This window comes from Chelonia mydas, chromosome 1, assembly GCF_015237465.2.
Source record: "Chelonia mydas isolate rCheMyd1 chromosome 1, rCheMyd1.pri.v2, whole genome shotgun sequence".
In the NCBI taxonomy this organism is placed as follows: domain Eukaryota; kingdom Metazoa; phylum Chordata; order Testudines; family Cheloniidae; genus Chelonia; species Chelonia mydas.
This window is the reverse complement of record NC_057849.1, coordinates 32,362,736-32,389,455: the sequence shown is the minus strand read 5'-3', so window position 1 is coordinate 32,389,455 and position 26,720 is coordinate 32,362,736. Positions and strand designations below refer to the sequence as shown.

The 26,720-nt window shown below is 41.1% G+C and overlaps 1 protein-coding gene across 2 annotated transcripts in view; it reads left to right on the top strand.

The window, feature by feature from the left end:
- Positions 1-26,720, top strand: part of TRPC6 (transient receptor potential cation channel subfamily C member 6) — a 171,209-nt gene that overhangs the window by 99,539 nt on the left and 44,950 nt on the right. For both annotated transcript variants that reach the window (XM_037889826.2, XM_043529383.1), the window contains exons 2-4: positions 10,758-11,532; positions 18,282-18,467; positions 22,050-22,214. In XM_037889826.2, the coding sequence (XP_037745754.1) occupies positions 10,758-11,532; positions 18,282-18,467; positions 22,050-22,214 (1,126 nt within the window). The remainder of the gene's footprint in view (positions 1-10,757; positions 11,533-18,281; positions 18,468-22,049; positions 22,215-26,720) is intronic.

The window sequence follows — 26,720 nt, the reverse complement described above, 5'->3', positions numbered from 1 at the left end:
CCAGCACAGTATCCTGTCTACCGACAGTGGCCAATGCCAGGTGCACCAGAGGGAGTGAACCTAACAGGTAATGATCAAGTGATCTCTCTCCTGCCATCCATCTCCATCCTCTGACAAGCAGAGGCTAGGGACACCATTACTTGCCCATCCTGGCTAATAGCCATTAATGGACTTAACCTCCATGAATTTATCCAGTTCTCTTTTAAACCCTGTTATAGCCTGGCCTTCACAATCTCCTCACGCAAGGAGTTCCACAGGTTGATTGTGCACTGAGTGAAGAACAACTTCATTTTGTTTGTTTTAAACCTGGTACCCATTAATTTCATTTGGTGGCCCCTAGTTCTTATATTATGGGAACAAGTAAATAATTTTTCCTTATTCACTTTCTCCACACCACTCATGATTTTATACACCTCTATCATATCCCCCCTCAGTCTCCTCTTTTCTAAGGTGAAAAGTCCTAGCCTCTTTAATCTTTCCTCATATGGGACCCGTTCCAAACCCCTAATCATTTTAGTTGCCCTTTTCTGAACCTTTTCTAATGTCAATATATCTTTTTTGAGATGAGGGGACCACATCTGTACACAGTATTTGGGCGTACCATGGATTTATATAAGGGCAATAAGATATTCTCCGTCTTATTCTCTATCCCTTTTTTAATGATTCCTAACATCCCATTTGCTTTTTTGACTGCCGCTGCACACTGCGTGGACATCTTCAGAGAACTATCCATGATGACTCCAGGATCTTTCTCCTGATTAGCTGTAGCTAAATTAGCCCCCATCATATCGTATGTGTAGTTGGGGTTATTTTTTCCAATGTGCATTACTTTACATTTATCCACATAAAATTTCATTTGCCATTTTGTTGCCCAATCACTTAGTTTTGTGAATTCTTCACAGTCTGCTTTGGTCTTAAATATCTTGAGCAGTTTAGTATCTTCTGAAAACTTTGCCACCTCACTGTTTACCCCTTTCTCCAGATCATTTATGAATAAGTTGAATAGGATTGGTCCTAGGACTGACCCTTTGGGAATGCCATTAGTTACCCCTCTCCATTCTGAAAATTTACCATTTATTCCTACCCATTGTTCCCTGTGTTTTAACCAGTTCTCAATCCATGAAAGGATCTTCCCTTTTATCCCATGACAACTTAATTTACGTAAAAGGGACTTATTTGGTGAGGGACTTTGTCAAAGGCTTTCTGGAAATCTAAGTACACTCTGTCCATTGGATTCCCCTTGTCCACATCTTTGTTGACCCCCTCAAAGAACTCTAATAGATTAGTAAGACATGATCTCCCTATTGAGAAACCATGTTGACTTTTGCGCAACAATTTATGTTCTTCTATGTGTCTGACAATTTTATTCTTTACTATTGTTTCAACTAATTTGCCCGGTACTGATGTCAGACTTACCAGTCTGTAATTGCCAGGATCACCTCTAGAGCTCTTCTTAAATATTGGCGTTTACATTAGCTATCTTCCAGTCATTGGGTACCGTAGCTTGTAACCTTAAAGGACAGGTTACAAACCATAGTTAATAGTTCCAAAATTTCACGTTTGAGTACTTTCAGAACTCTTGGGTGAATGCCATCTGGTCCCAGTGACTTGTTATTGTTAAGTTTCTGAATTAATTCCAAAACCTCCTCTAGTGACACTTCAATCTGTGACAACTCCTCAGATTTGTCACCTACAAAAGATGGCTCAGGTTTGGGAATCTCCCTAACATCCTCAGCCAGGAAGACTGAAGCAAAGAATTCATTTAGTTTCTCTGCAATGACTTTATCATCTTTAAGTGCTCCTTTTGTATCTCAATTCTCCAGGGGCCCCACTGGTTGTTTAGCAGGCTTCCTGCTTCTGATGTACTTAAAAAACATTTTGAGTTTTTGGCTAGCTGTTCTTCAAACTCCTTTTTGGCTTTTCTTGTTACATTTTTACATTTTTACATTTTGGACTAGATGACCTCCTGAGGTCCCTTCCAACCCTGATATTCTATGATTCTATTTAATTTGGCAGTGTTTATGCTCATTTCTATTTACCTCACTAGGATTTGACTTCCACTTTTTAAAAGATGCCTTTTTATCTCTCACTGATTCTTTTACATGGTGGCTCTTTTTTAGTTCTTTTACTGTGTTTTTTAATTTGGGGCATACATTTAAGTTGATCCTCTATTATGGTGTCTTTGAAAAGTGTCCATGCAGCTTGCAGGGATTTCACTCTTGTCACTGTACCTTTTAATTTCTATTTAACTAACCTCCTCATTTTTGCATAGTTCCCCTTTCTGAAATTAAATGCCACAGTGTTGGGCTGTTGAGGTGTTCTTCCCACCACAAGAATGTTAAATGTTGTTATATTATGGTCACTATTTCCAAGCGGTCCTGTTATAGTTACCTGTTGGACCAAATCCTGTGCTCCACTCAGGACTAGATCGAGAGTTGCCTCTTCCCTTGTGGGTTCCTGTACCAGCTGCTCCAAGAAGCAGGCATTTAAAGTATTGAGAAATGTTGTCTCTGCATTTTATCCTGAGGTGACAAGTACCCAGTCAATATGGGGAGAATTGAAATCCCCCAATATTATTGAGTTTTTGAGTTTTTGATTTTGATAGCCTCTCTAATCGCCCTTAGCATTTCATCGTCACTATCATTGTCCTGGTCAGGTGGTCGATAATAGATCCCTACTGTTATATTCTTATTAGAGCATGGAATTACTATCCATAGAGATTCTGGAACTTGTGGATTCATTTAAGATTTTTATTTCATTTGAATCTACATTTTCTTTCACATATCATGCCACTCCCCCCTTTCCTCCCCCCGCACAACCTGTTCTGTCCTTCCGATATATTTTGTACCCCAGAATGATTGTGTCCCATTGATTGTCCTCACAATCAATTACCTTGGTGGTAATACTGCTAAAAAGGATCGGTGGGATGTAGGGGATCACAAATTGAATATGAGTCAACAATGTGATGCCATTGCGAAAAAGGCTACAGTGGAGTCGCATCTTATGCGGGGGTTAGATTCTAAAGTCAGCGCGTAAGGCGAAAATCGCATATAGTCAAAATTACCCTTGAAAATCCATTAAATTGCCCATAAAGTACAGTATACTGTACCTGGTTTTATGTATACAACCTGTACAGTAATATGTATAAATGTATAATGTATGCAGAATGTAAAGTATATAATAAAGAATACATATGCAAAATATAATTTTACTGTACTGTATTTGTAATTACATAAAAGAGAGAGAGAGTGAGAGAGAGAGAGAGAGAGATTGGCGCTGTACACACTCCGATGATTAGTCTTCCTCTTCCCCTGACAACACTATTGGGGGGTCATCAGGGCTTGATGTCAATCCAGGAGACGGAGGTGACGGAGAGCTTGGGTGACGGAGAGCAAGTTAGACGAAGTGGTTGGCTCTGGTTCAGCTTGAGAAGTTGATTGCGCAGGCTCATCTGCTGCTGGTTGTTTTACCTTGAGAAACATTGTGATCGGCAACTATCGCTGTTGTCTCTTGAGCTGCTCAAACATTTCTTGGTATGGTCTCAAATCATCCATAATACTACGTGTGATTTTGAGGCTTCGTTCCATAGAGGGATCGTGTTCAGAAATTAAATCATTCCAGTGTTTCGCTGCTTGGAACACTTCAGCAAATTTATGAAGATTCCAACTTGCTGGTTCTTCCTGTTCATCATCGTCATCTTCATCTTCTGTAGACGATTTTATCAGTTCCTCTAATTCTTCGTTAGTCAGTGTTTCTCTATGGCTCTCAATTAATTCTTCAATTTCTTCCTCAAGGATGTCGACAAAGCCATCGCTACCCACTTGCCTGGCCACCTGAACAATGTGTTTCACTTCTTTGTCAATGGTCGGGAAACCCTTAAAATCATTCACACATTCTTTCCATAGGTTTCACCAACATGCATTGACTGTTTCGGGCTTGATTGCATCCATTGCCTGTTTAATATAAGTGATACAATCAGCAATGTTGAAGGACTTCCAACACTCCATCACATAAAGATTGGGGTCAGCATCCATAGTGCTATGTATCCGTGAGAATGAAAGCCTCATGTACGTGGCCTTGAAACAGCAAATCACACCTTGGTCGAGAGGTTGGCAGATGGAGGTGGTATTGGGGGGGGAGAAAGATGACTTCAACATCGTTATGCGCAAACCGGAGTGCCGCAGGGTGGCTACGAGCATTGTCTACTATCAGCAACACCTTAAAGTCAAGTCCTTTCTCTTCGAGGTACCGCTTGACCTCCGGAATGAAACACTTGTGGAACCAATCCAGAAATAATGCTGCCATCACCCAAGCTTTTTTATCTGATTGCCAGAACACAGGCAGGAGATTTTTTTCTTGCCTTTAAGGGCACAAGGATTTGCAGTCCTGTAGAGCAAGCTCGGCTTTATTAAATGCCCAGCCCCATTGCTACAAAACAACACAATTACACGGTCTTTAGATGTTTTGTCTTTCTGATTTCGAAATGTAAGTGCGGTTGGGCATTTTTTTCCAGAAGAGCCCAGTCTCATCAGCATTAAAAACTTGTTCCGGAAGATAGCCCTTTTCTTCTATGATTTTCTTTAATTGTTCGGGGTAGGCTTTTGCTGCCTCTTCATTGGCAGATGCAGCTTCACCAGTAGTCTGCACGTTTTTGAGGTTGAAGCGGTTCCTAAAATTGTTAAGCCAACCTTGGCTGGCTTTGAATTCCTTCTCGTCAGAAGGCTGTCCCTCTTCAGCGGGAGGTTTGAATAGCATGTAGAGGCTAAGAGCCTTTTCTCGCAACGTGTTGCCATCGATAGGCACACGTTTACGGTTCATGTCTTCCAGCCATAAGTTTAATGCCTTTTTAGTCTTCACTAAAGTCTTATCACACACCTGGCTCGTCACCTTAGCAGTTATTGGAGTACTTGATGCCACAGCTTGATGAATTTCTCTTTCTCGAATCTTGATAGCACGGATACAATATTCGTTGCGGTTGCGGCCATATTTACTCTCCAAGTTGGAGGCCAACATGCTGTCTCTCAATAAGTCCAACACAGCCAGTTTTTCCTACAGCGTTGGAACAGATCACTGTTTCTTCGGTTGAGCACCAGATGAAGTAGCTGGCTTGTGTTTAGGGGCCATGTTGTATGAAAAATACGTATCTTTAAACACTAGAATCACACTCAGCGCGGCGTGATGCTCACGCTATGGGAGGCACGCGGGAACTGAGACCGACTGAGGGAACAGCAGATTCACGTCTCCCATCTCACGCTCACTCCAGGGTATACATTCATTGAGCGGAATGGTGGGTGGAATCACCCACACTATTTATCTTGTTGTTTTTCTTTTTTTTTGCCGAGTGCATATTGTTGAATTCGCATAAGTTAACTGCACGCATGATGCGACTCCACTGTATTATGATTCTGGGGTGTTTAAACATAAGTTTTGTATGTAAGTGTAATGGGGTGGCTGCCCCACTCCTGCAGAAAAGGGGTAAAAGCAGCCCTGGAGAGGGCTGTGGCTGGGAACAGCTAGGCTGATTGGGGAAAGCAGCTGGGGCCACGCCGCAATCAGGCCACAGCTGGCCCTTATAAGAGGGCTATGGGCCAGAAGCTGGAGAAGTCTCACTCTAGCCCTGGAGTGGGAAGGTCTAGCTGCCTGAGAGCGAGGTACCTTAAGCGGAGCAGTGCTGGGGAAGGGTAAAGGGAGCTGGGGAGCTCCAGCCTGGTAAAACCCCAGGATGCAGGCCTTGGTAAAGGCCCAGAAGGGTACTGGCGCTGCAGCAGGGCAGCCTGGGAATAGGCAAAGGCAGCAGGTCCTATCCACTTGCCAATGATGAGTGGCCATTACAGTGCAGTCTGCCCCAGTGAGCGGGGGGTAGGTGATGACTGGCAGTAGCCACTGAGGCACGGGGGGTTTAGAGGGTTGGGGGGTCCCCTGGGAGGGGAGACCCAGAGCGTGGGGGTACAGCTGGGGCAGAACCCTGAGGTAAAGGGGATAGGGGTCCAGGAGGGACATGGGGGCCAGTGGCAGGCAAGACACCGGCCTGCAGAAGGCGCTCTGGGCTGGAAAGAGCTAATTCTCGAGACAACCGGCGGGAGGCACCGCACCAGTGAAGTGTTGCCTCGCTACAGTAAGCCACAGAATGTGATTGTCCCTCTCCACTTGGCACTGTTGAGGCCTCAGCAGGAGTGTTGTGCCCAGTTCTGGGTGCCAGACTTTAAGAAATATATTGAAAAATTGGAGAGTCCAGAGGAAAGCAACAAAAGTGATAAAAGCTTTAGAAAACCTGACTCATGATGAAAGGGTAACAAAACTGGACATGTTTAGCCTTGAGAAAAGAAGACAGGGAAGGAACCTGATAAGTCTTCAAATATGTTACGGTCTGTTATAAAGAAGATGGTGATCATTTTTTCTCCAGGTCCACTGAAGGTAGGACAAGAAGTAATCTGCAGTAAGGGATATTTAAGTTAGAAACTAGAAGAATGTTCTAACTGTAAGGATAGTTAAGTACTGGAATAAGCTTCTAAGGGAGGCTGTGGAATCCTCATCATTGGAGGTTTTTAACAGCAGGTTGGACAAACACCTGTCAGGGATGGTGTAGGTTTACTTGGTCCAGTCTCTGCATTGGGGGATAAACTTGATGATCTCTTGAGGTCCTTTCCCGCCTTACATGTCTATAATTCTATGACTTTACAAGAATAAAATATTACTTAATCAATTATGTGTTCATAAACTCACAATTTCAGAGAATACATTTGCAAATGAAATTGAAACTCGATGACTGGAATTTTCCTCCTCCTTAGTCTTACTATCTCCTTCATCTAAATCTGAGTAATCCCAACTACTGTCTTGCCCTACCCCTGTCATTGCCCATTTAACCAAATTATTAACAATGATTTTATTATTGGCAGAGCTGGTAGTGCCATCTGTAGTTAAAGTTTGCCCAAACTTTCCATGATAAGAACCTGTTTTCATTTACTTTTACATTTGCCAAAGTTTAACTGTTTGAGCTGAAATCTTCTATGCTAGGTGTCTGCCTCAGGCTGAATTGTTTTTTTTTTCTTTTTTTGAAAATTTAAGCTAAATGGGATCAGCCATTTTTGAGAATTAGTTTAAGGAAAAATAGGTTAGTTTTTAGATGTTTAAAAATATTCTTACAACCAAATCGCTAATGTTTCCATCCTTTGGAGTAGGGACTTGACATTTTGCAGTGGAATGCCCTGGAGTCAAGGATGTGCCTTTTGCTGTTACCTTGAAAATTTGCTCAAATTTGGCCAAGGTATAAATCTCTTGAAAAATCTCAGTTTGCATATGCTCAGTAGAGTTATGTTAGAGTGTGGCAGCTAAATTCTTCAAATATTCCACCTGAGTTTCCACACACACTCCTTCCCTGGAGTTGCAGGGGCTGAGCCGTTACCAATGGTGGCTGTATTGCTGGGGACAGGAACTGCAAGCAGGGAGACTGTCTCTTGTGCTCTCAGTGCTCTTGCTGCTAGGGGATGGGCAGAGTGGAGGTGGATGAATGCAGCAAGGTGAGGAATGGGGCTGCAGGGAAAGGGAGAATAGGAGCCAAGGGGCAGATAGAGCCGAAGCCCTCCTCAGCTGTCCTCTTTTACATCTCTTTGCTCTTCCTTATCTTTAGCCTATCTTTCTCTCACTCCGGCTCTTTCTTTCCAGCCTTACGAGTATGCTTTTGTGTTCCTTATCCTGAAAAAAAAAATCTTTTCAACTACCAAAATATCTGCCTTCTCCCCTTTTGTCTCTTAAAATTCTGAAATTTGCCGTCAATTCCCTCTGTCTAGATTTTCTCCTTTCCAACCATCTCTTTGGCATTCTCTGCTCCTGTTGCTTCCAAGGTCACTAAAATACACCAAGCAAATCTAAGGCATACCTTCGAGTTTCATCTTACACCTTGCTCTCCTGGCTTCTTTTACCTTTTTCATCATTTTAAGTGGTTCCTCTCTCTGTTGTCCCTTGATATCTGAATCCTCTCAACCGTTGCCCCTTGTCTCTCTGTTCTCTCTCAAGGCAATCTCATCCATTCTTATGGTTTCAGTTACACTCATAGCTGCATCATTCACAGTTCTACCTCTCTACTCTTGACCCCTCACCCCTTTTGCTCAGGCTTGCACACCTGACCTACAGTTGTTTCTCAGAGGTCTCCTTCGATGTACTGCTTTACATAGCATTTCTAAAATTAAACCTTTCATCTCTCTCCTTGCTCCATTTCAACATTCTCTACTTCAGTTGCCAACCCCACACAGTCCTTCGTTCCCTTAGGCTCACAGTCTCAGGTGCTACAGAAGTCAAATGTTATTTTTGTTTTTCTTATTATTATTCTCATTTCCATTGCTTCCTCTCTTTCTTCTCCACCAATATGTATGTTCTTGCCACATACTGTAACTTCTTCCTGATGCTATGATTTCTCAAACTTCTGTCTTTTCCTGGGTGAGAATTTTTTTCCCTTGAAAAAAACCAACAAAAACAATAAATTGTTTTCACTGATTTTTTTCTTTGATTCTGTGTGTGTGTGTTGGGGGTGGGGGGGATTGTTGAAGAAATGAAAAAAATGGCATCAAACCCACAACATTTTCATTGTCAAGTTGGGTGGGGGGGAGAATTTGAAAACCTGAAAAAATTTAGTTAAAAATGGATGATTCTCACAAAAGTTTCCATTTAGATAAAAAAGCCATTTTCCTGTCAAAGAAATTTTCAACTCGCAATTGAGGTTAACCTTTTATTTAACACTAAGATGAGTAACTCTGTTTTCTCCATTGTGCCTGAATCTATTGTCCATGTTGCCCACGTAGAGCCATGGGGAATTCTAACTCTCTTTTTCCCTTGTTTGAGCACATATTCATAGCCCTAAATGTCATCAATAATCTTATAATCGGACCCCTTTCTTTGTATTTGTTGGGTAATGGCCAGTGTCATGGTCTCTAGTCATAACATATTATTAGCTACAAGTACATTACACCACTCTGCAGCTATGTTTTGGAAAACTGTTCTATCTATAGACTGAGGACATGGGCATGTTGGAAGAAAAACAATGCTGGAAAAAAGTTCTTCTTCTGGACAAGATTGGTCGATAGAGAAGCTTTATAGGAACCATAGCTATATAAATGGTCTGAGTCTTTTCCCTCCCCTTTTGTGATGATGTTTTCATTTCTAGTTTAAGAGGTGAGATTTATATTTGCCATGTCTTGTTTAACATCTGAGTTTATGTTCATGAGTAAGCAATATCTCAGGAATACTGTATATATTGCTTTGTTGCAACCTGCAGTATTTTATGAAAATGTGTAAGAAAGGAATAAAATATTTTTTTAAAAGCCAGTAGAGTGCCATCGAGCTACAACTGGGGAAAAAAAGAAAAGAAAAAAGCAAAAAATTGTAGTGGATGTTGGATACTAGCGATGTAATTCTAGAAGGCCAAATCAATTTGAAAATGATTTTCTGCAGGGGGTTAAAAGCTTAGTTTTCCCAGATTACCTATTATTCTCTTTTCTTGTTAATGAAAATTGGATATATTTTTTACCGAGAAATCACTGCAAAAATAGAGTTGTTCTCAACAAATGCAGTATAGCCAACCCCAAGTGTTCAAAATGTTTCACTTCACGTTTCAGTAGTCAAGACAAGAGAGAGTGCCAAGCAGTGGACTAAGGTTTTAACAGTGGGAATAGAAGAAAAGGTACAGATTTTAGAGCTGTTAAAAAGGAAAAGGTGACAAGATTTCATGGCAGACATCAAGACTGTGAGCCAGAATAACTGAGAGGATGGTGAAGGAAGGAATTGGCAAGGTTTAATGGAGCAGGAGATTACATGTTCAGTTTCTACCAGGTTCAGGTTGAATTGGCAACTGGACATTCCAGACTAGATGTCAGAGAAACAGCTGCAGATAATAAAAATAATAATAAATACTGAGCTCTTATTTAGTGTTTTGAATCAGTAGAACTCAAAGCAAGAGTGAATGGAGGGGAAGAAATCAGAGCAAAGAGATTAGGGAATTATTCATGTAGTAGTAACTGAAGGAATGAGAGCAGATGAAGTCAATCAGCACTGAATTGAAGCAATATACTATACACATATTAACATGGGGCCTTTGTGCCCTAGCCACAAGTTGTCAGTTGTGCTGACAAGGGTCCACCATCACTCCTCATGTGCCTCCTCTGGCTTCTGAATCACCACTCCTAGTCTACAGGTGGGCTGCAATCCATTTAACCAGGGATGTGAGGTCTCAGGGTGTGCAAATTATTTTGATGTTACCTACTTTGCTGATTTTCTGGACCAGCCATTCATACATGAGACAAATGTGGGACAAGGAACGATGAGTCTCAGTCCTGTAAAATGATTAGATGTTTGCCTGTTATCTGTAGAATTAAAACAAATAATGGAAAGTACTGGAAAGAAAGACCATGGTTCCCAAGTTGGAGTAACTACACTGTCTTTATAGTAGTTACTCCAGATTTACACTGGTGTAACTGAGAGCAAAATTTGCTTCAGTTTCTCTTTCTAAATTCAGATGTGATAACTGTGGGTGAGGTAGGGAAGCAGAGAGTAATAACGGTATCCATTCCAGACTTGTATGGCTATAATGATTATACAGTACAACAAAGTAAGCTTTATGGTCTCACTTCTGCATTAAAAAGTGCACAGCAGATAACTGATGGGGAATTTTTTTTTAGTATTAAGATTTGTGTCCTCCCAAAGTGTAGGTTAAAAATGCACATCTTTTTGCGTATGAAAGCATTAATAATATCTCTCTTTCCATTCAGTCGAGGTACTGAGAATAGGTTAGCACTTCGACGACAGACAATACTCCGGGAGAAGGGCAGAAGGCTGGCCAGTCGAGGACCAGCGTACATGTTTAATGATCATTCCACAAGCCTTTCTCTTGATGAGGAGCGTTTTTTGGATGCAGCAGAATATGGGAATGTTCCCGTGATTCGTAAAATGCTGGAAGAATGTACCTCACTAAATGTGAACTGTGTGGACTACATGGGGCAGAATGCTTTGCAGCTCGCAGTTGCCAATGAGCATCTGGAGATTACAGAACTTTTACTGAAGAAGGAGAACCTCTCCCGGGTTGGGGATGCCTTGCTCTTGGCTATTAGTAAAGGTTATATTCGGATAGTGGAAGCCATCCTAAATCATCCTGCATTTGCTGAAGGCAAGAGACTTGCATTAAGTCCCAGCCAATCAGAATTCCAGCATGATGACTTTTATGCATATGATGAGGATGGAACCCGGTTCTCCCATGATGTTACCCCAATCATTCTGGCTGCTCACTGCCATGAATACGAAATTGTCCACACCCTTCTGAGAAAAGGTGCTCGCATTGAAAGGCCACATGACTATTTCTGCAAATGCAGTGAGTGCAATCAGAAGCAAAAACATGACTCTTTCAGCCATTCTAGGTCCAGAATCAATGCTTACAAAGGTCTGGCGAGTCCTGCTTACCTCTCCTTGTCCAGTGAAGACCCGGTAATGACTGCCTTAGAACTTAGCAATGAGCTGGCTGTGCTTGCAAACATTGAAAAAGAATTCAAGGTAAGTGTATGGTCAACAGATTCTGATTTGTACAAAATTAGAGAAGTCAGTTAAATGTGCTCCCCGCTGTCCCACTCCTTCTGGGGTAATATCTAGGAGAAACAATGTGGAATGCTAATGGTAAGGACGGATGATGCAGAGCATCAGAAATTGATGTGTCACTCACACTCTCTTTGGCAGTTGCCAGGTATTGAAGGAACATGGAGATTCTGTTACCTTCTCACCCGTAGAAGTGGTCATTCTGGGACAGGGCCATAATCACACACTCGCAGGGCAAAGTGAGGTAACTTGTACCTGTTTTGTGGACTGAGGTCTTCAATCCCCAGGTGTCTGCTTATTGCCCTATGTGGGCTACCAATATTGTAATTCATAGCATGGGGAATGGGGTGATAGCACTGAGCTGCTACTCCCCTTCTTGCACGGGTGGGCGGGGACTGGGCAAACAAAGGAGGGGAATGGGCACAGCCTTGGCTTTACCCCCACTAGGCCCTGGCCCACTGAGCCTGTGCAGATGGGAAAACAAGCTGTTCCAGGGTTAGGAAGATGGTCGGCTGAGGCTGAGCATCCAGACAGTGTAGTGCAGCACTGTGGTATTGGCTGGCTTAAACAAAAAGTTACCTTACTTTATCCTCAACCCTAGGGGTGAGGTGGGTAGGGTCCTCTCCTGACTCCCACCAGGGTCTCTGTTCCCTGGTCTGGAACCCTCCTGCGGTCACTCCTGGTTCTCTGTAGCTGGTACTGGGTTGATCTCTCTCTGCTGGAGGCTGGTCTCCATGGTGCTGGATTGGCCTGGCCCAGGCAGCTAGATTTCACAGCTGTGCAAGAACTCCCTTTGGGGGCAGTGGGAGTTTGGCAGGGACTCCCTGAGCTGAGCTGCCTGGCTTCCTGCTTCCAAACCAAAAATGACACTAAACTATCTGTGTGTTTGAGTCAGGCTGTCCCTTCATTGGGCCTCAGCAGCAATTTCTACTTCCTTTTGTCCATTCCCTGACTCCAAGCATGCTGGGAAATGAGGTCAGAGGGCTCTGATAGCCATCATATTTGTAGTTGTTCTGGTAGGGCCCCCTTAGAGACTCAGTCTGGAGCTCCAGGAGCCGGCAAACTCCAAATGTTGGGGTGGGGGGAGAGAGGGGAGAGGGATTACATCTACATTATGTTAATTACTCCTGATTTATGCTGATGAATGAATCTCCTGAGCGCCAGTTGGGATATAAGAGAGTTCGGTCTCTCTGGGCAAAAGGAAACTAGAGGCTGGGACAGGAGAGGTTCTGCAGGGAAACCTTAGGAATAGCGTGGCTGTTTGAGTTTGTATGTTTTGTTGTTGTTTGAGTTAACAGTAAGGTCAAAGCCTGGGAAGTGGGTTTATGTCGACAACACATGCTAGAACTAATTCTGGTCCCATTGAAGTCAGTGAATCTCACTGTCTTCAGTGGGGCCAGGATTTCACTCAGGCCATGTTTACACTACACAATTAAGTCAACCTAAGTGAGGTCGACTTAGCGCCATCACAGTAATTACTGTGGTTTTTCATGTCCACACTATCCTCCTTCTGTTGGTGGTGTGTGTCCTCTCCAGGAGCACTTGCACCATCTTAAGAGGGGCAGTGTGGGGGGCTGAGATCCCACACTTTAGAAACCTTTAGTGCATTTATCCTCTCACCACTCCTCAGAGGTAGGGAAATACTGTTATCTCTCTCTTGCAGATGGGGAACTGTAGCACAGAGAGGTTAAGTCAAACCAATTACTCAACAAGGTCAAGTTCTTTTTTGTCCACATTTTTAGAGAGGTTTGTTACTTGGCTGAGTCCTTGAATGCCAGATATAACCCTAGATCAATTTACAAGGCCTAGTTATAAAAGGGCATGCAGGTATAATCTTAGATATTGCAACATAAGCAGTTGTATTCCAATATTGAAAAGTTCATCTTAGAGCTGAAGGGTGAACACAGATTTTAGCCATCCTTCCTGACACTTCCAGGCAAGGGGAAAAAACATCAATTTCAACCATATTCCTCATAGAACAAACAAATTTAAAAAGAGATATTAGTCTAAAAACAAGTTCTATCTGGAGTGCTACAGATTTAGGTTTTTAATTAATATGTATATATTTCCTTCTTGAGAGACATAAAATGGGTGAATCTGCTTTCCACATCCATATTAATATACAACTCATCATGAAATTGTAAATTTTAGTGCTTGGCTTCTGGTATCTTCTTTGTAGAGAAACCACATTAATTTTCATTGCCACTTTATGACATATTCGAGATGCCTAGACTTAGATGACATTATTTAAAAATGCGTGTGGCTCTTTTATTTTTGAACAAATATCTGATTGAAATTAAGTGTGAAACATGAATGCAGTCATTTGGCTAATCTATCCAAGTAACAAACTGATGCTATGGTGTTGCAAAGGAATACAAAGCACTGGGCCCATGGGCTAATGAAGAACAAGCACGTTGGTGTGTGTTCTCAGAGATTATCATGGGAATACAGAGAGCCCTGAATTTACCACAGAGAAAGTTAATCACCTGCCTTCCAGGGTGCTCCCAGATGGCAGCTACTAGAGTAGGAAGGATTCTAAGGGGAAGAAGTGAATAGAGGAAAAGTTGAAAGTGGGAACAACAGGAACACTTATAATGGGGAAACGGGAACAAGTCATGGTAATACATTTTACTTTCTTTGAGTATTTTTAACACAGTAAAAAGTCATGGAGACAGTCCCAAGTTTATTTAATCCTTTTATGACTTAAATGTGATTAGAAAAATCATTAAAGACATCAAAGTTTATGGATGGAGGTTCTGAGTAAACATCTCAAAAGCACAAGGCCTCTACCAGGGTAGGCTGGTCTGGGAAGTGCCTGAGTGCACAGTTTAAACTTTAACTTCATCAGAGCACATCGGGATAGTGTGACAGGGGAGAAGGAAGAAAACACAGAATTAGCCTTCTGGGATGAGGACAGTTCAAACTCATTGACAGGGATTGGACAGTTATTGGAACTCTACCACCGGAATGATGAGAGTGGAGACCCCAGGAACAGTTCAGAGGCCTGGGAGAACCTGAGACCTTGGGTGATCAGTGGGCGGGGGTTGCCAGTGGGCCCTGTCACAAAGGAAAGGGGGTGAGAGTGGGGCAAATATCCCACCATATTGCTCTTGGTGTGAATACCTGTGGGGTGAGACAGGATTAGGGGGGTTATCCTGGCCCACCAATGTAATTTTTGTGGGTGGAGAATGGTTGGACCTCATAAAGGGCTCCCGGAGAACCACCCTGGGGGTGAAGAGGACTCAAGAGAGCAGCACCTCTAATAAAATAATGAGAACCTGTGGAAGAAGAAACTTCTCCACCAGATAAAGGGGGGAGGTGTGTGACAGAATGCTGAGAACCAGGAGCTGAACCAGCACTGTAAATCCAGTTAGTTCCCCTGGAGAGGGCCTGAGGAGGGCAAAGGAACTAATTCACCCATTAACAGCAAGAGTAGAAAAGGAGCACAGGAAGAAAGTGCAGGATAATGAGAGAGAGAGAGGTGGGTCAGCAGCATCAGGGTAAATGGAGATCTCTGCATGGAGAGATTTCTTCTCTCTGGCAAAAGGGGATGATGAGTGTATGACACTGTACATAGAATTGTTGCACGGGATTGTAAGAGAGTAGTGGTGGATTGAACACAACATACACAGTGGTGGTTACAAATCGGAGGTGTCAGAGCCATTTGTGCAGGAAGACAGGAGCCGAGAGCAACTCCCTGTCACAGATAGATTATAACTTTAGGCACAACCCTGAGCCAGGTGTGGAAGATAAGCTGTGGAGTAGCCCCAGAAAGCACTGCATCCCACAGGCACCCCTGTGAGTCATGTTTGTCTCCCTACTTCCCTTTCTTTGGTGGGAGGTGGTAATGCTGTTAACCTTTGTAGCGTTATCTATAGTTATGGGTTACTTTAACTAGTTACCCACCCGAAGGTGAGGGTTGACACCTACTTTAATCTATAAGAGTTTAGCCCCCAAGATTGACAACAGTAGTGAGGTTATCAATGGAAGTGGGGTGGGGGTCTGTGATGCACAACAGAGACTACATAGTTCTCTTTCTATAATAATTACTTTTATTAGCCAACCAAACAATACACACACTGCAATCTGGTAAAGGAGAGACCAATACAAAGAATGCATAATATTTCCATTACTCAGGACAGGCCTTGCAGAAAAACCCAAAGTGTTAGTCCTCATCCTCATCACCAGTGGTTGGATCCTGGTATCTCCCCTCTGCACCTGGGCACCCCGGCCAGGAAACAGCTTTTTGAATGTGTTGTGCTGACAGTCATCAGGCTTCATACATATTTGTGAAGGTTTTTCCTTTTCCTTATTTGACCTTCCAGACTCCACTACTTTTGGGGAGCCCCATTTTTCATAGGCTAATTTGATAATTCCCCTTACACTCAATACCAATTTTGCCACCGTATCACCATAGTAACAGGCAATTGGTTACCTTAAGGAAGTCTCTAACGTTTCACCCCAGTGGTCATCTTGTGGTGTCTGTCTATGCATAGGCATTATTATCCAAACTCAGCAGTTATTTTCAAAACATCAGCATATCACAAACAGACAAGCTCAGCAGGTTTATTAATAATTTATTTTTGCTAATTTATTCTAAATCCTACAGCTTAATTTGGCTAAGCTAAATATCTACAGGCCTGAGGCCTGTAGGCCCTGTGTTACAACACTAATTAATACTTATATTTCACCTCTGTATCCTGATACCTGTTATCCTTGGCTTCACCTTCAAGTTATATAAATTGGAAATTGCAAAAACAGGAACAGTATTCCAAAATTCTACCCTGACCCTACCACTGGCTCACTGTGAGAGCAACTTAACTTCCATTCTTCAAGAGGGTCACACTTAAGGGATGGATGGCTATATTTCGGAAAGCATTGACTGAGGAAAGGACTAAGTAGCCTAGGTGGATAACCAACTGAACATTAGCTCACAGTTTGATGTGGTGGCTAAGAAAGCAAATGATATCCTTGGGTGTGTACGCAGGGGGATATTGAGTAGCAATAGGGAGCTGTTGGCACAACCTCAGGGGTTCCCCTGGGGAAGGCAGATCAGCACTGCATGTTGCTAACGCTGTTGCAAGCATCACAAAGCATTTTGGGGAGGGTCAAAGGTGTGAGTGAAGAGTAAAAGATTCCTTTGCAGGCTGCAAGAGGCCAAACGGGGAAGGAGAAAGAGAGCAGAGAATGGGTTAACTCAACACTGCAGCTAGCAAGCTCAGTCCAATGATAAGACTCTGGCACTAGCCGAGACTTGGCTAACAGCCAAGAGAGACGGGGGCGTGAATGTGCTCAAGCAGCCATGAGACAGAAAAACCCAACTGCATAGACCTGCTAGGCAGCGAGGTCAGCAAAGAAGAAAACAAGGTCTAAGATTGCAGAGATTGAAAACACCGGTGAGACGGCAAGAGAGGGAGCCAAGCCTTGCATCCCTGGAGCTGGGGTGTTTTGAGAAAACTGAAGACACAATGGAAAGCTGGTTTGGATTGGCACAGAGGGCACCAGGAGCAGAGGTCCCTGAACGAAGCACCCCCCACAAGAAGCCCTGGACTTAAAACCCTCCTGAGAGCTGGAGCAACTTGAAGATCACAGCGGACCCAGACAACCTGTGTGCACAGGACAGAACTCCCGTCCACGCTTCCCCCTCTTCTTCTTATGTTACACCCAGGCCTGGCCAGCCTCGGGTAATGCGTGTGTGAGTATGAAAGTGCATTAGGGCTTGGGGCACTAATGCTTTCTTCCTTCCTCTGAGTGACATGGGAAGCACCCATCACTCTCCGCTGTTATTTTATTATTTTATTAATAAAGCTTTAAAATTTACACATTGGTGTGTTACGTGATCTCCTCCCTTAATGAGTCTGTGGCCTCAAACTGATCACCTGATGCTTCAGGCAGATTGGTAACAGCTTTCTGTCACACTGTTACCACCACTGCATATAGCATTAATGAAACCATTACTGTACTGTTCAAGTTCGGGTGCTGTACTTTTAAAAGGATGTTGAAAATTGAAAAAGGTTCAGAGAAGATCTACAACAATGATTCAAGGTGTAGAAAACTGCCTTACAGTGAGAGACAAAGGAAACACAATCTATTTAGATTTTCTCAGAGAAGGTTGAGAGGTTACTTGCTCATAGTTTGTAATTACCTCCATGGGAAGAAGATTTTTGATAGAAGAGAGCTTGTTAATCTAGCATAACAAGGCATAACAAGATGCAATGGCTTGAAACTGAGGCAAGACCACTTCAGACTAGAAATTAGGAGGCGCTGTTTTACAGTGAGAGTAGTTAACCACTTCGTGAAATTCTATGGCTTGTGTTCTGCAGGAAGTCTGCCTAGGTAGTCATAATGGCCCTTGCCTGCTGGCCTTATAATCCATGAATTGATGGGCTGAATTCTCCATGGTTAAACTAGTGCAAACTGACTGATTTAAATGGGAGAATTTGGCTCTATATATTTTTGGTTTCAAATCACAAAAATGGGGAAAATAATATCTATTTCAGAGGGTCTTAATTTATAATGTTCATAAAGAACTTTGAAAACTACAAATAAAAGGAGTATATACATGCCCAGTGCTCTTCTTCTCATTCCTCTCCTGTGGCTAGTTGGTGAATAGTCTCTCAGAAAGTCAACTCGTAGCATTGAAGGAGTAAAATGGTTTCTCATGAGTTATGTGTGAACAGCTATTAATTTTCTTTTTTCCCCCTCTCCAGAACGATTACAAAAAATTGTCTGTGCAATGCAAAGATTTTGTAGTTGGACTCCTCGATTTGTGCAGAAATACTGAAGAAGTGGAAGCTATTTTGAATGGAGATGTGGAGATGAGCCATAATAGTGGAGAACATGGTCGTCCCAGCCTTAGCCGCTTAAAACTTGCCATTAAGTATGAAGTCAAAAAAGTAAGCCCTTGTATTAATAAAATAGTTGTTTAAATGAGGGGCAGTCTTATTAACATATGGTTACTTGAACTAGCTGTGTACATTATTTGCAGGTTTTGCATTTATTTATTTAACCAATGAGAGATAATTAATCCATCTTCTAAAACAAAATCATTGGATATAGTTAATTAAAATTTACAATGTAGTATATTGGCCCTATAATAATACATACATATTTATGTCAAACTTTAATGCCGTATTCACAGAGAATTTGCCTCCTGAGAAAGGCCAATTTTTATTTGCTCTAGAAAATTTGAAAGATGTATGCAAATCTAGGTAGCTTACAAAATACCAGAATTAATCAGCATAGATGATCTGGGGATCAGTCTGGAAGCCATGCATAGGCTCCAGGTTGGTTAGAACCATGGCCACCAGTCTCCTCAATGACCCAAGCTGGAATGAATATATCATCTCCGTGCTATGGCCCCTTCATCAGCTCCTGGTTCACTTCTGTTGCCAGTTTAAGGCCTTGGTCTGGATCCTGAATGCACTCAGTAAGTCAGGACCCAACTACATTAGTAGATGCTTCTCCACCTTTACTCTTTTGGATAACTATGCTTCTCCTGGACAGTGAAGCTCATAATGTCCAGGACGAAGTGTGTGTGAACCAGAGATAAAGTTTTTTTTATTCAAGGGGATTCACCTGTTAAATTAACTTCCAAAGGAGATTAGACTAATGCAGAATCTGACCATTTTTAGAGCAAGCTGCAAGACCTATGATAAAGCTTTCCCACCATGACAAAAAGAATTACAGCTACACAGTGAAAAACAAATAAAACTCACCAATATCCAATAACCAGGAAAGGTAGAAGAGATGGAATTCTATGAAATCCAGTAGGGACCCACAGTACCCATCCAGTTTACCTGGGCAGAAATAGAGCCCTTTTATGCAGATCTAATTGATCTGTTTCTTTTGGAAAATCCTAAAATAGTTAGGTGTGTACATGGTGTGCCTGGATGGAGTTTGAACTGTTATTGAACAATGTCTCCTACATATTAAACGTGGAAGGGTTTTATTTCATCATTAGTCATTTACTCTCTCTACTTATCCCTACTATTTTTCTTTAGCAGACATTAGTTCTGATTTAGCCACTTTAATTTGGAAAATGTCTATTGTAAAACTCTGAGTTCTTGAGTAAATATTACAGGTTTGGGTTTATAGTTTATTACAGACCAGGTAAAGAAAATCCCCATCCATTTATACCTCAGTTTCCAGTATACCTTTTACAATGTCACAGAGCTTGGATGGAAAAGAGGGCTGTGTTTTACACTTCCTCATTTTACAGAATTTGTCTACCTGACCTAGAATGATTTGTCATAGAATGATGAAGAACAGTTAGTGACTGCCTGCACCAGTAACTGCTGTTCCTCATTTTCAATAAAAGAACTGATGTTTTTCATGTGAACATTTTGTGTATTCCTTGTTTCATGACTGAAAATTGTATATTGTCATCTACAGTACAGGACACAAAGGCAACAACTTTTAGGGCATTAGAAATGAGGGCATCAGGAATATAAATGTCAGCAGACTGTGTACCTAGTCCCAGTACAATGAACTGGGAACAGGTATATTTATATTTTTTAAAAGAGAAAGACACACACACCCCACTCCACTCCACATGCTTCTCCATCTGGGGAGAGCACAAGCAACACATGACAGATGTGTAGTCACCTTGCTTAATGTACTACAAGGAAGTGCTCAGATATCTCGGTGATGAGCATTGTATAAAAACCTGAATAGAATAGATCCAGTTAGTTCCTGTGTATTATGCTCAGATTGAGGCTGATTCTTTGCTACTGAATACTATCTAAATGCCATAGTAATATTTTTAAAATAATGGTAAATGATAGCCATTAATAATTAGTATTTATCATGCGTACTGCTCGATTTATGATGACTTTAATGCCTTTCATGGTCCGGATTTTCTAGAGCTAGATGGAGAATCTGTACCCATTTGAAATGCAAATGTTGAAATATCACATATGCAATTTGTAAAATTAAAGTTAGATAAGTGTTTGGAAATTCATGTTGTGCTATACTATGTAATCCGTATGCTCATACTCCAGTTTAGAACATCCAGGGGAAAAAGGTGTGTCCATGTAAGTATATTATTTAAGAACTGAGGGTGACTTCTGCTTGCCTAGGAGAAGTACACTGACTTTACATCTATTTTATACTCTCCTCCAGGAGTGTTGTATGTGAGCCAGGAGGTAATTGTCCTATTCTGTACTCAACACTGGTGAGGTGTCAGCTGGAGCTGTCCAGTTTGGGGCACCACACTAAGAAAGATATGGACAAATTATAGTGAGTGTAGAGGAGAGCAACAAAAATGCTAAAATGTTTAGAAACCATGACCTATGAGGAATGGTTAAAAAGACTGGGTATAAAGAGGTTGGTGATCAGTTGTTATCCATGTCCATTGAAGGTAGGACAAGAAATAATGGGCTCCATCTACAGTGAGGGAGATTTAGGTTAGATATTAGGAAAAACTTCCTGACTACAAGGGCAGCTAAGTACTGGAATAGGCTCTAATAGAAGTTGTGGAATCCCTGTCATTGGAGATTTGTAAAAACAGCTTTTTAAGAACAGACAAACGTCATTTAGGGATGGTCTTGGTATATTTGGTCCAGCCTTAGTCCATGGGGATGGACTAGATGACCTCTCAAGTTCCCTTCCAGCCCTAGGTTGCTCTGATTCTGCATGATTCTCTTTTAATTGTATTTTGATGACAAATTTTCCTAGCATAAAGTCTTTTGTGAAAAATTGGAGTATCATAATCATTGGCACAAAGGAATTAACCATAGAAATCGTGTTTTTTTTTTTCTTAACCAGAATTATTTTGAGGGATGCAGGGATCTCACACTCCTAAAATTATTCACATTGGAACCTCTTGGTGTAGAAAGACTCCATAGTGCCCCCAGTGCCAGGCCAGATACTGATGCTACTGAAGTCAATGGCAGCATTCCCATAGGCTGTAATGGGACCAGGATTTAGATTGCTGTTTTAAAATTCATTAAACTCATCAATACTCTCGCTTTGCAATAAAATAGCATTTAAACTGTGAATAGAGCAACTTGATTCAGTGTCTCATTTCTTATTTTTTTCCCATTTCACATCACTATATTGCAATGAAATAATATAACATACATAACAATAAAACATACATTTGAGATGAAGTTAAAGGCATAAGCAAAGGCATTCTGTTGAAACTTGAACAGATGAAATGAAATTTCCCCTAGTTTGAAGAATGAGTTGGTTTTTTAAAAAAGTTTTAACTAGCCACACAGATTCCAGTGTGATTTTAGGACCAGTTTAGCCAAAATTCGTGCCATGAATAGCAGTGTGCCTGCATTCTAGGGAGATTATGCTTATCAAAGAGAGCAGATTGCCATTTTATACTACTGTACACTCTGATAGTGCTCTGAATGTTAACTGAGTTGTTGTTATTCCTACATTCTACATCAATTTCAGATGGCTAATATTTTATTTAGTGGTATTCTGACAATAATGTTCCTTTTTTGTGTTCCTTTTCTTTGTCATAGTTTGTAGCACATCCAAACTGCCAGCAACAACTTCTGTCAATCTGGTATGAAAATCTCTCAGGTTTACGTCAGCAGACCATGGCAGTGAAGTTTCTAGTTGTTCTTGCAGTTGCAGTAGGGCTGCCATTCCTGTCAGTGGTTTACTGGATTGCTCCATGCAGCAAGGTTAGTCTGTACAGTCTTGTAAGTGCATCTGCATGCAAGTTTCTAATTTGGCAAAGATAAAACATATATATAAATTACTGATGCACTAAGCAAAGCTTCAGTGGCGTGTTATTTAATGCCAGATTGTAATGGAATAGCTGCAGGATTACACACTCAGACATTCACAATAAAAACAAGTAAATTCATCATGTGGAATGTAATGAATACTAAATGAAAAAAATGATCAGGGAGGGAAGGAAGTATTGCCTTGTAGAAACATTAATATAGAAACAATGAATCAAAGTACTCTTCATTTTGTTGCCGTGCTGTTAAATAAATATATTGTAGCTAGATTATTTAACAAAAACTAATTAATACTTTTATGGGGCTTGAGGGAAGAACATTACAAAAAATTAAATACTTGTTTAGTGAGAAATTGCCCATCAGAGTATTCAGACAGTGATAGTAAGCACTGCAATTAGCAGATTTTCTTCCTTCTCCCTTGTGTTATCCAGGTTACCAGCTATCTACAAACGGGAATATGTTTATTATTCATAGAAGAATATGTGGCCCTGATTCTGAGAAATACTGAGTGCCCTCAGATAGAAGGGTGGACTAAGCTGATGCTGTGGATAGATGCCATTCAAATAAAATAAAGATAGGAAGCAAATCATAACTGCATGTCAGAAGAACATAACCCTCTTAAATTCACATCAAGCTAATACTACCATCATTAGAACCCACCTTTAACTAAAATTTAGAATTAAAACCACTTAGTTAGCTACCCATTTTATGATTTCACACAGGATAAAATGTCACCTTTGTTTATATTTACTGCCCACAAATCATCAATACAAATTGTCCAAATATCTGCCCAACACAGATAGTGCATATGTCTGAAATTAATGATCTTCGTGTGTTCCATTAATGTAGTGTGGTGTAAATCCATTGAAGTGAATGAAACTATTCTGGGTACACTGGTGTAACTGAACTGAATTTAGTGTGATAATTTTTGAATGGAATTGAGGGTTGTATAAGAAAGCTATGTACAATGGATGAAATCCTGGCCCCATTGGCATCAATGGGGTCAGGATTTCACCCTACAGTGTAGGCCTTCTCCACGGCCTTGACATGAAAAGATCCCTGGGATGAGCTAACAAAAGGCCTTAGAAAATTCAAACCACTTTTTAACACCAACACAATAAATTCTGTTGTTACCAAGAAAGCTGTGCTTAAATGACCATCTGATTGCATCTCTCACTGCTACAACCTGCGGGCTTGTCAAGATAATGTTAAGGCTCATTTCATTTCATGAATTTTTTCAAAGCAGCCACATGCTACAGGTCTTTTCTGCGTGCATTTACAAAACACTGTTACTTTGATTTGGCCTTTAGAGCTGAATGTCAGTTTGGATGATCCATGTTGCAGAATCTATTTCCAAAATAGATATGCCCAAACTCTCCCATCCCCTAGAATTTTGCTTTTGTTTAGAATATCTATTTTAGCTGGTCACTGATTCAAAGTTTCCACCCTGGGGTATTTTAGTTCTCCTGCTGTCATAAGAGGTAAAGGGGACACCTTAAAGTTAAAATTATACATTGTAAATAAACAAATTTATTATGATTAACAACTTAGATTTTTAAAAGTATATCCAGTTTCCTTAACTTGTTGTTTATTTATTTATTTATTTGCATTTCTCTCAGGACAATAAACATCAATTTAGACAGTTCCATTTTTGTTTATGTTCCCAACGTTTTTTATAACTCTTTTTTCTTTAAACATGCCATCAGATTCATACTGCTTCAGCGTTTGTGTTTCAAACATTGAAGGGAAGCGTGTATTTGTTGTTTTGGTTTTTGTTGTTGTTAAAAAGCCTTCTTTTTATTGGATTGTAAAATCGTTTTGATTGGTCTTTGGTTTTAGAAAATCTGTTTCTGCATAGGTTTTTTTCTCCAGTTTCAGTTGACAGAATCCATTTAAAATTTAAACTCCTGTTCTGTTTTACAACTGTCTTCCCTCCTCTTGATAGATCTGTTTAATGATTTTGTTACATTTTATACTGTGAATGGGCAAGTTGGCCCACACTTTTCTAACTGTTACAGTTGTTGCTCTGCTTCATTTTTATTTTAGAGACATGCCTCCTAGTTTTTAATAGTTAAAATAAAAATTACCTCCTTCAAGACCAAATTGGAGTTTTCCTCTCCTAGCACGGGGTTTACCCTTGAAAAGTAAAGGTACCAGAGCAGTTCCAGGGGACTGAGAGACAGAATAATGTTCTTCTGACAAACCAATCTATGGATGGGTGGGTAGAATTTTGTAACACTTTTGTCCTCAACTATCTATGAAGTGGCCTCTAAGGCATCATCTTTTCTGGCTTTTCCTCATGGGTCACTTTGGTTTATAAATGTCCCACAACAGCTGAAGTGAGAGGGAAAATGACCACAGCACATAGGTATTTTTGAAATTCCTATGCTGTGGCTGTGAGAGAGGCAAAGGAATCGTTATTCAATCCATTGATCTATTTCGTGGGGCAGACATCTTAGTTAATCTGAGTCACCTCCACTCAGTTGCTGAATTGAGTATCTCCTAATGTGAGGAAATTTTTTGATGTTGCTAATAAAATTGAGTGAATTTGGTCAGAATTGCCCAACTCCCTGGAAGTAAAGCAGATATTTGATGGGGAAACGTCACATTTTATTTGCTTGACTTTCAGCCAGTGTCCCTTTCTGAAGTGTAGAAAGTGCTGGGAATACTTCAGCCATCAATTTGTGCTTGAGACTGATGTTGTTGGCTAGTGAAGGCCAGTGGAGAAGTACTGTTGCCTTGTATCATTTTTAGTTGAGAATATAAAAAATGTTCAAGTGAGACAGCCCTCAGTATCTGCTCATATCTGAGGCTGCGTCATAAATATAAAGGGAAGGGTAATCACCTTTTTGTATACAGTGCTATAAAATCCCTCCTGGCCAGAGGCAAAACCCTTTCACCTGTAAAGGGTTAAGAAGCTAAGATAACCTCGCTGCCACCATGTCAAGGTTCCTTCCCCACTTTGAACTCTAGGGTACAGAGTGGGGACCTGCATGAAAGACCCCCTAAGCTTATTCTTACCAGCTTAGGTTAAAAACTTCCCCAAGGTACAAACTTCATCTTGTCCTTGAACCGTATGCTGCCACCACCAAGCGTGTTAAACAAAGAACAGGGAAAGAGCCCACTTGGAGATGTCTTCCCCCAAAATATCCCCCCAAGCCCTATAGCCCCTTTCCTGGGGAAGGCTTGATAAGAATCCTCACCAATTTGTACAGGTGAACACAGACCCAAACCCTTGGATCTTAAGAACAATGAAAAATCAACCAGGTTCTTAAAAGAAGAATTTTAATTAAAGAAAAGGTAAAAGAATCACGTCTGTAAAATCAGGATGGTAAATACCTTACAGGGTAATCAGATTCAAAACAGAGAGAATCCCTCTAGGCAAAACCTTAAGTTACAAAAAGACACAAAAACAGAAATATACATTCCATCCAGTACAGCTTATTTTACCAGCCATTAAACAGGGATTTTATAGCATTGAATACAGAAAGGTGGTTACCCTTTCCTTTATATTTATGACAGGACCGATCCCTGCGGGACCCCACTTGTTATGCTCTTCCAGCATGACTGTGAACCACTGATAACTACTCTCTGGGAATGATTTTCCAACCAGTAATGCACCCACCTTATAGTAGCTCCATTTAGGTTGTATTTCCCTAGTTTGTTTATGAGAAGATCATGTGAGACAGTATCAAAAGTCTTACTAAAGTTAAGATATTCCACATCTACCTCTTCCCCACCTATCCACAAGGTTTGTTACCCTGTCAAAGAAAGCTATCAGGTTGGTTTGACATGATTTGTTCTTGACACATCTATGATAACTATTACTTATCACCTCATTATCTTCTAGGTGTTTGCAAATTGATTTCTTAATTATTTGCTCCATTATCTTTCCGGGTACAGAAGTTAAGATGACTGGTCTGTAATTCCCCGGGTTGTCCTTATTTCCCTTTTTATAGATGGACACTGTATTTGCCCTTTTCCAGTCTTCTGGAATGTCTCCTGTCTTCCATGACTTTTATGGATCTGGGTATCCCATCATTTTCACATGCACTTCCTTTGCAACATGGAAAGCTCATGTTGCAGAGGAGGACTCTATATATCTCTCATATCACTGCTTTGGAAAGTATACTCTTCCCCCAGGTACTGAGAATATTTCCTCTGTAGAACTCTCAGCCCATGGTGACCTGGCAGTGAGGATTTTGGCTTCATATTCAGATCCCCCATTATGTTGCCACTAACTCACTGGGCTGGCTCAATTACTTAGTCTTAAAAAGCCAGATTCTGCCCTTAGGTACATCTGTGCAACTCTAATGAAGACACTAGAGTTGCTCGGATGTAATCGAGGACAGAATTTGACCCATACAAAATGTCATGAAATAAAATACTGTCCTATAGGATCAAATTCTGCTCTCAGTTATGCTGATGTCAATGGAGTGAATG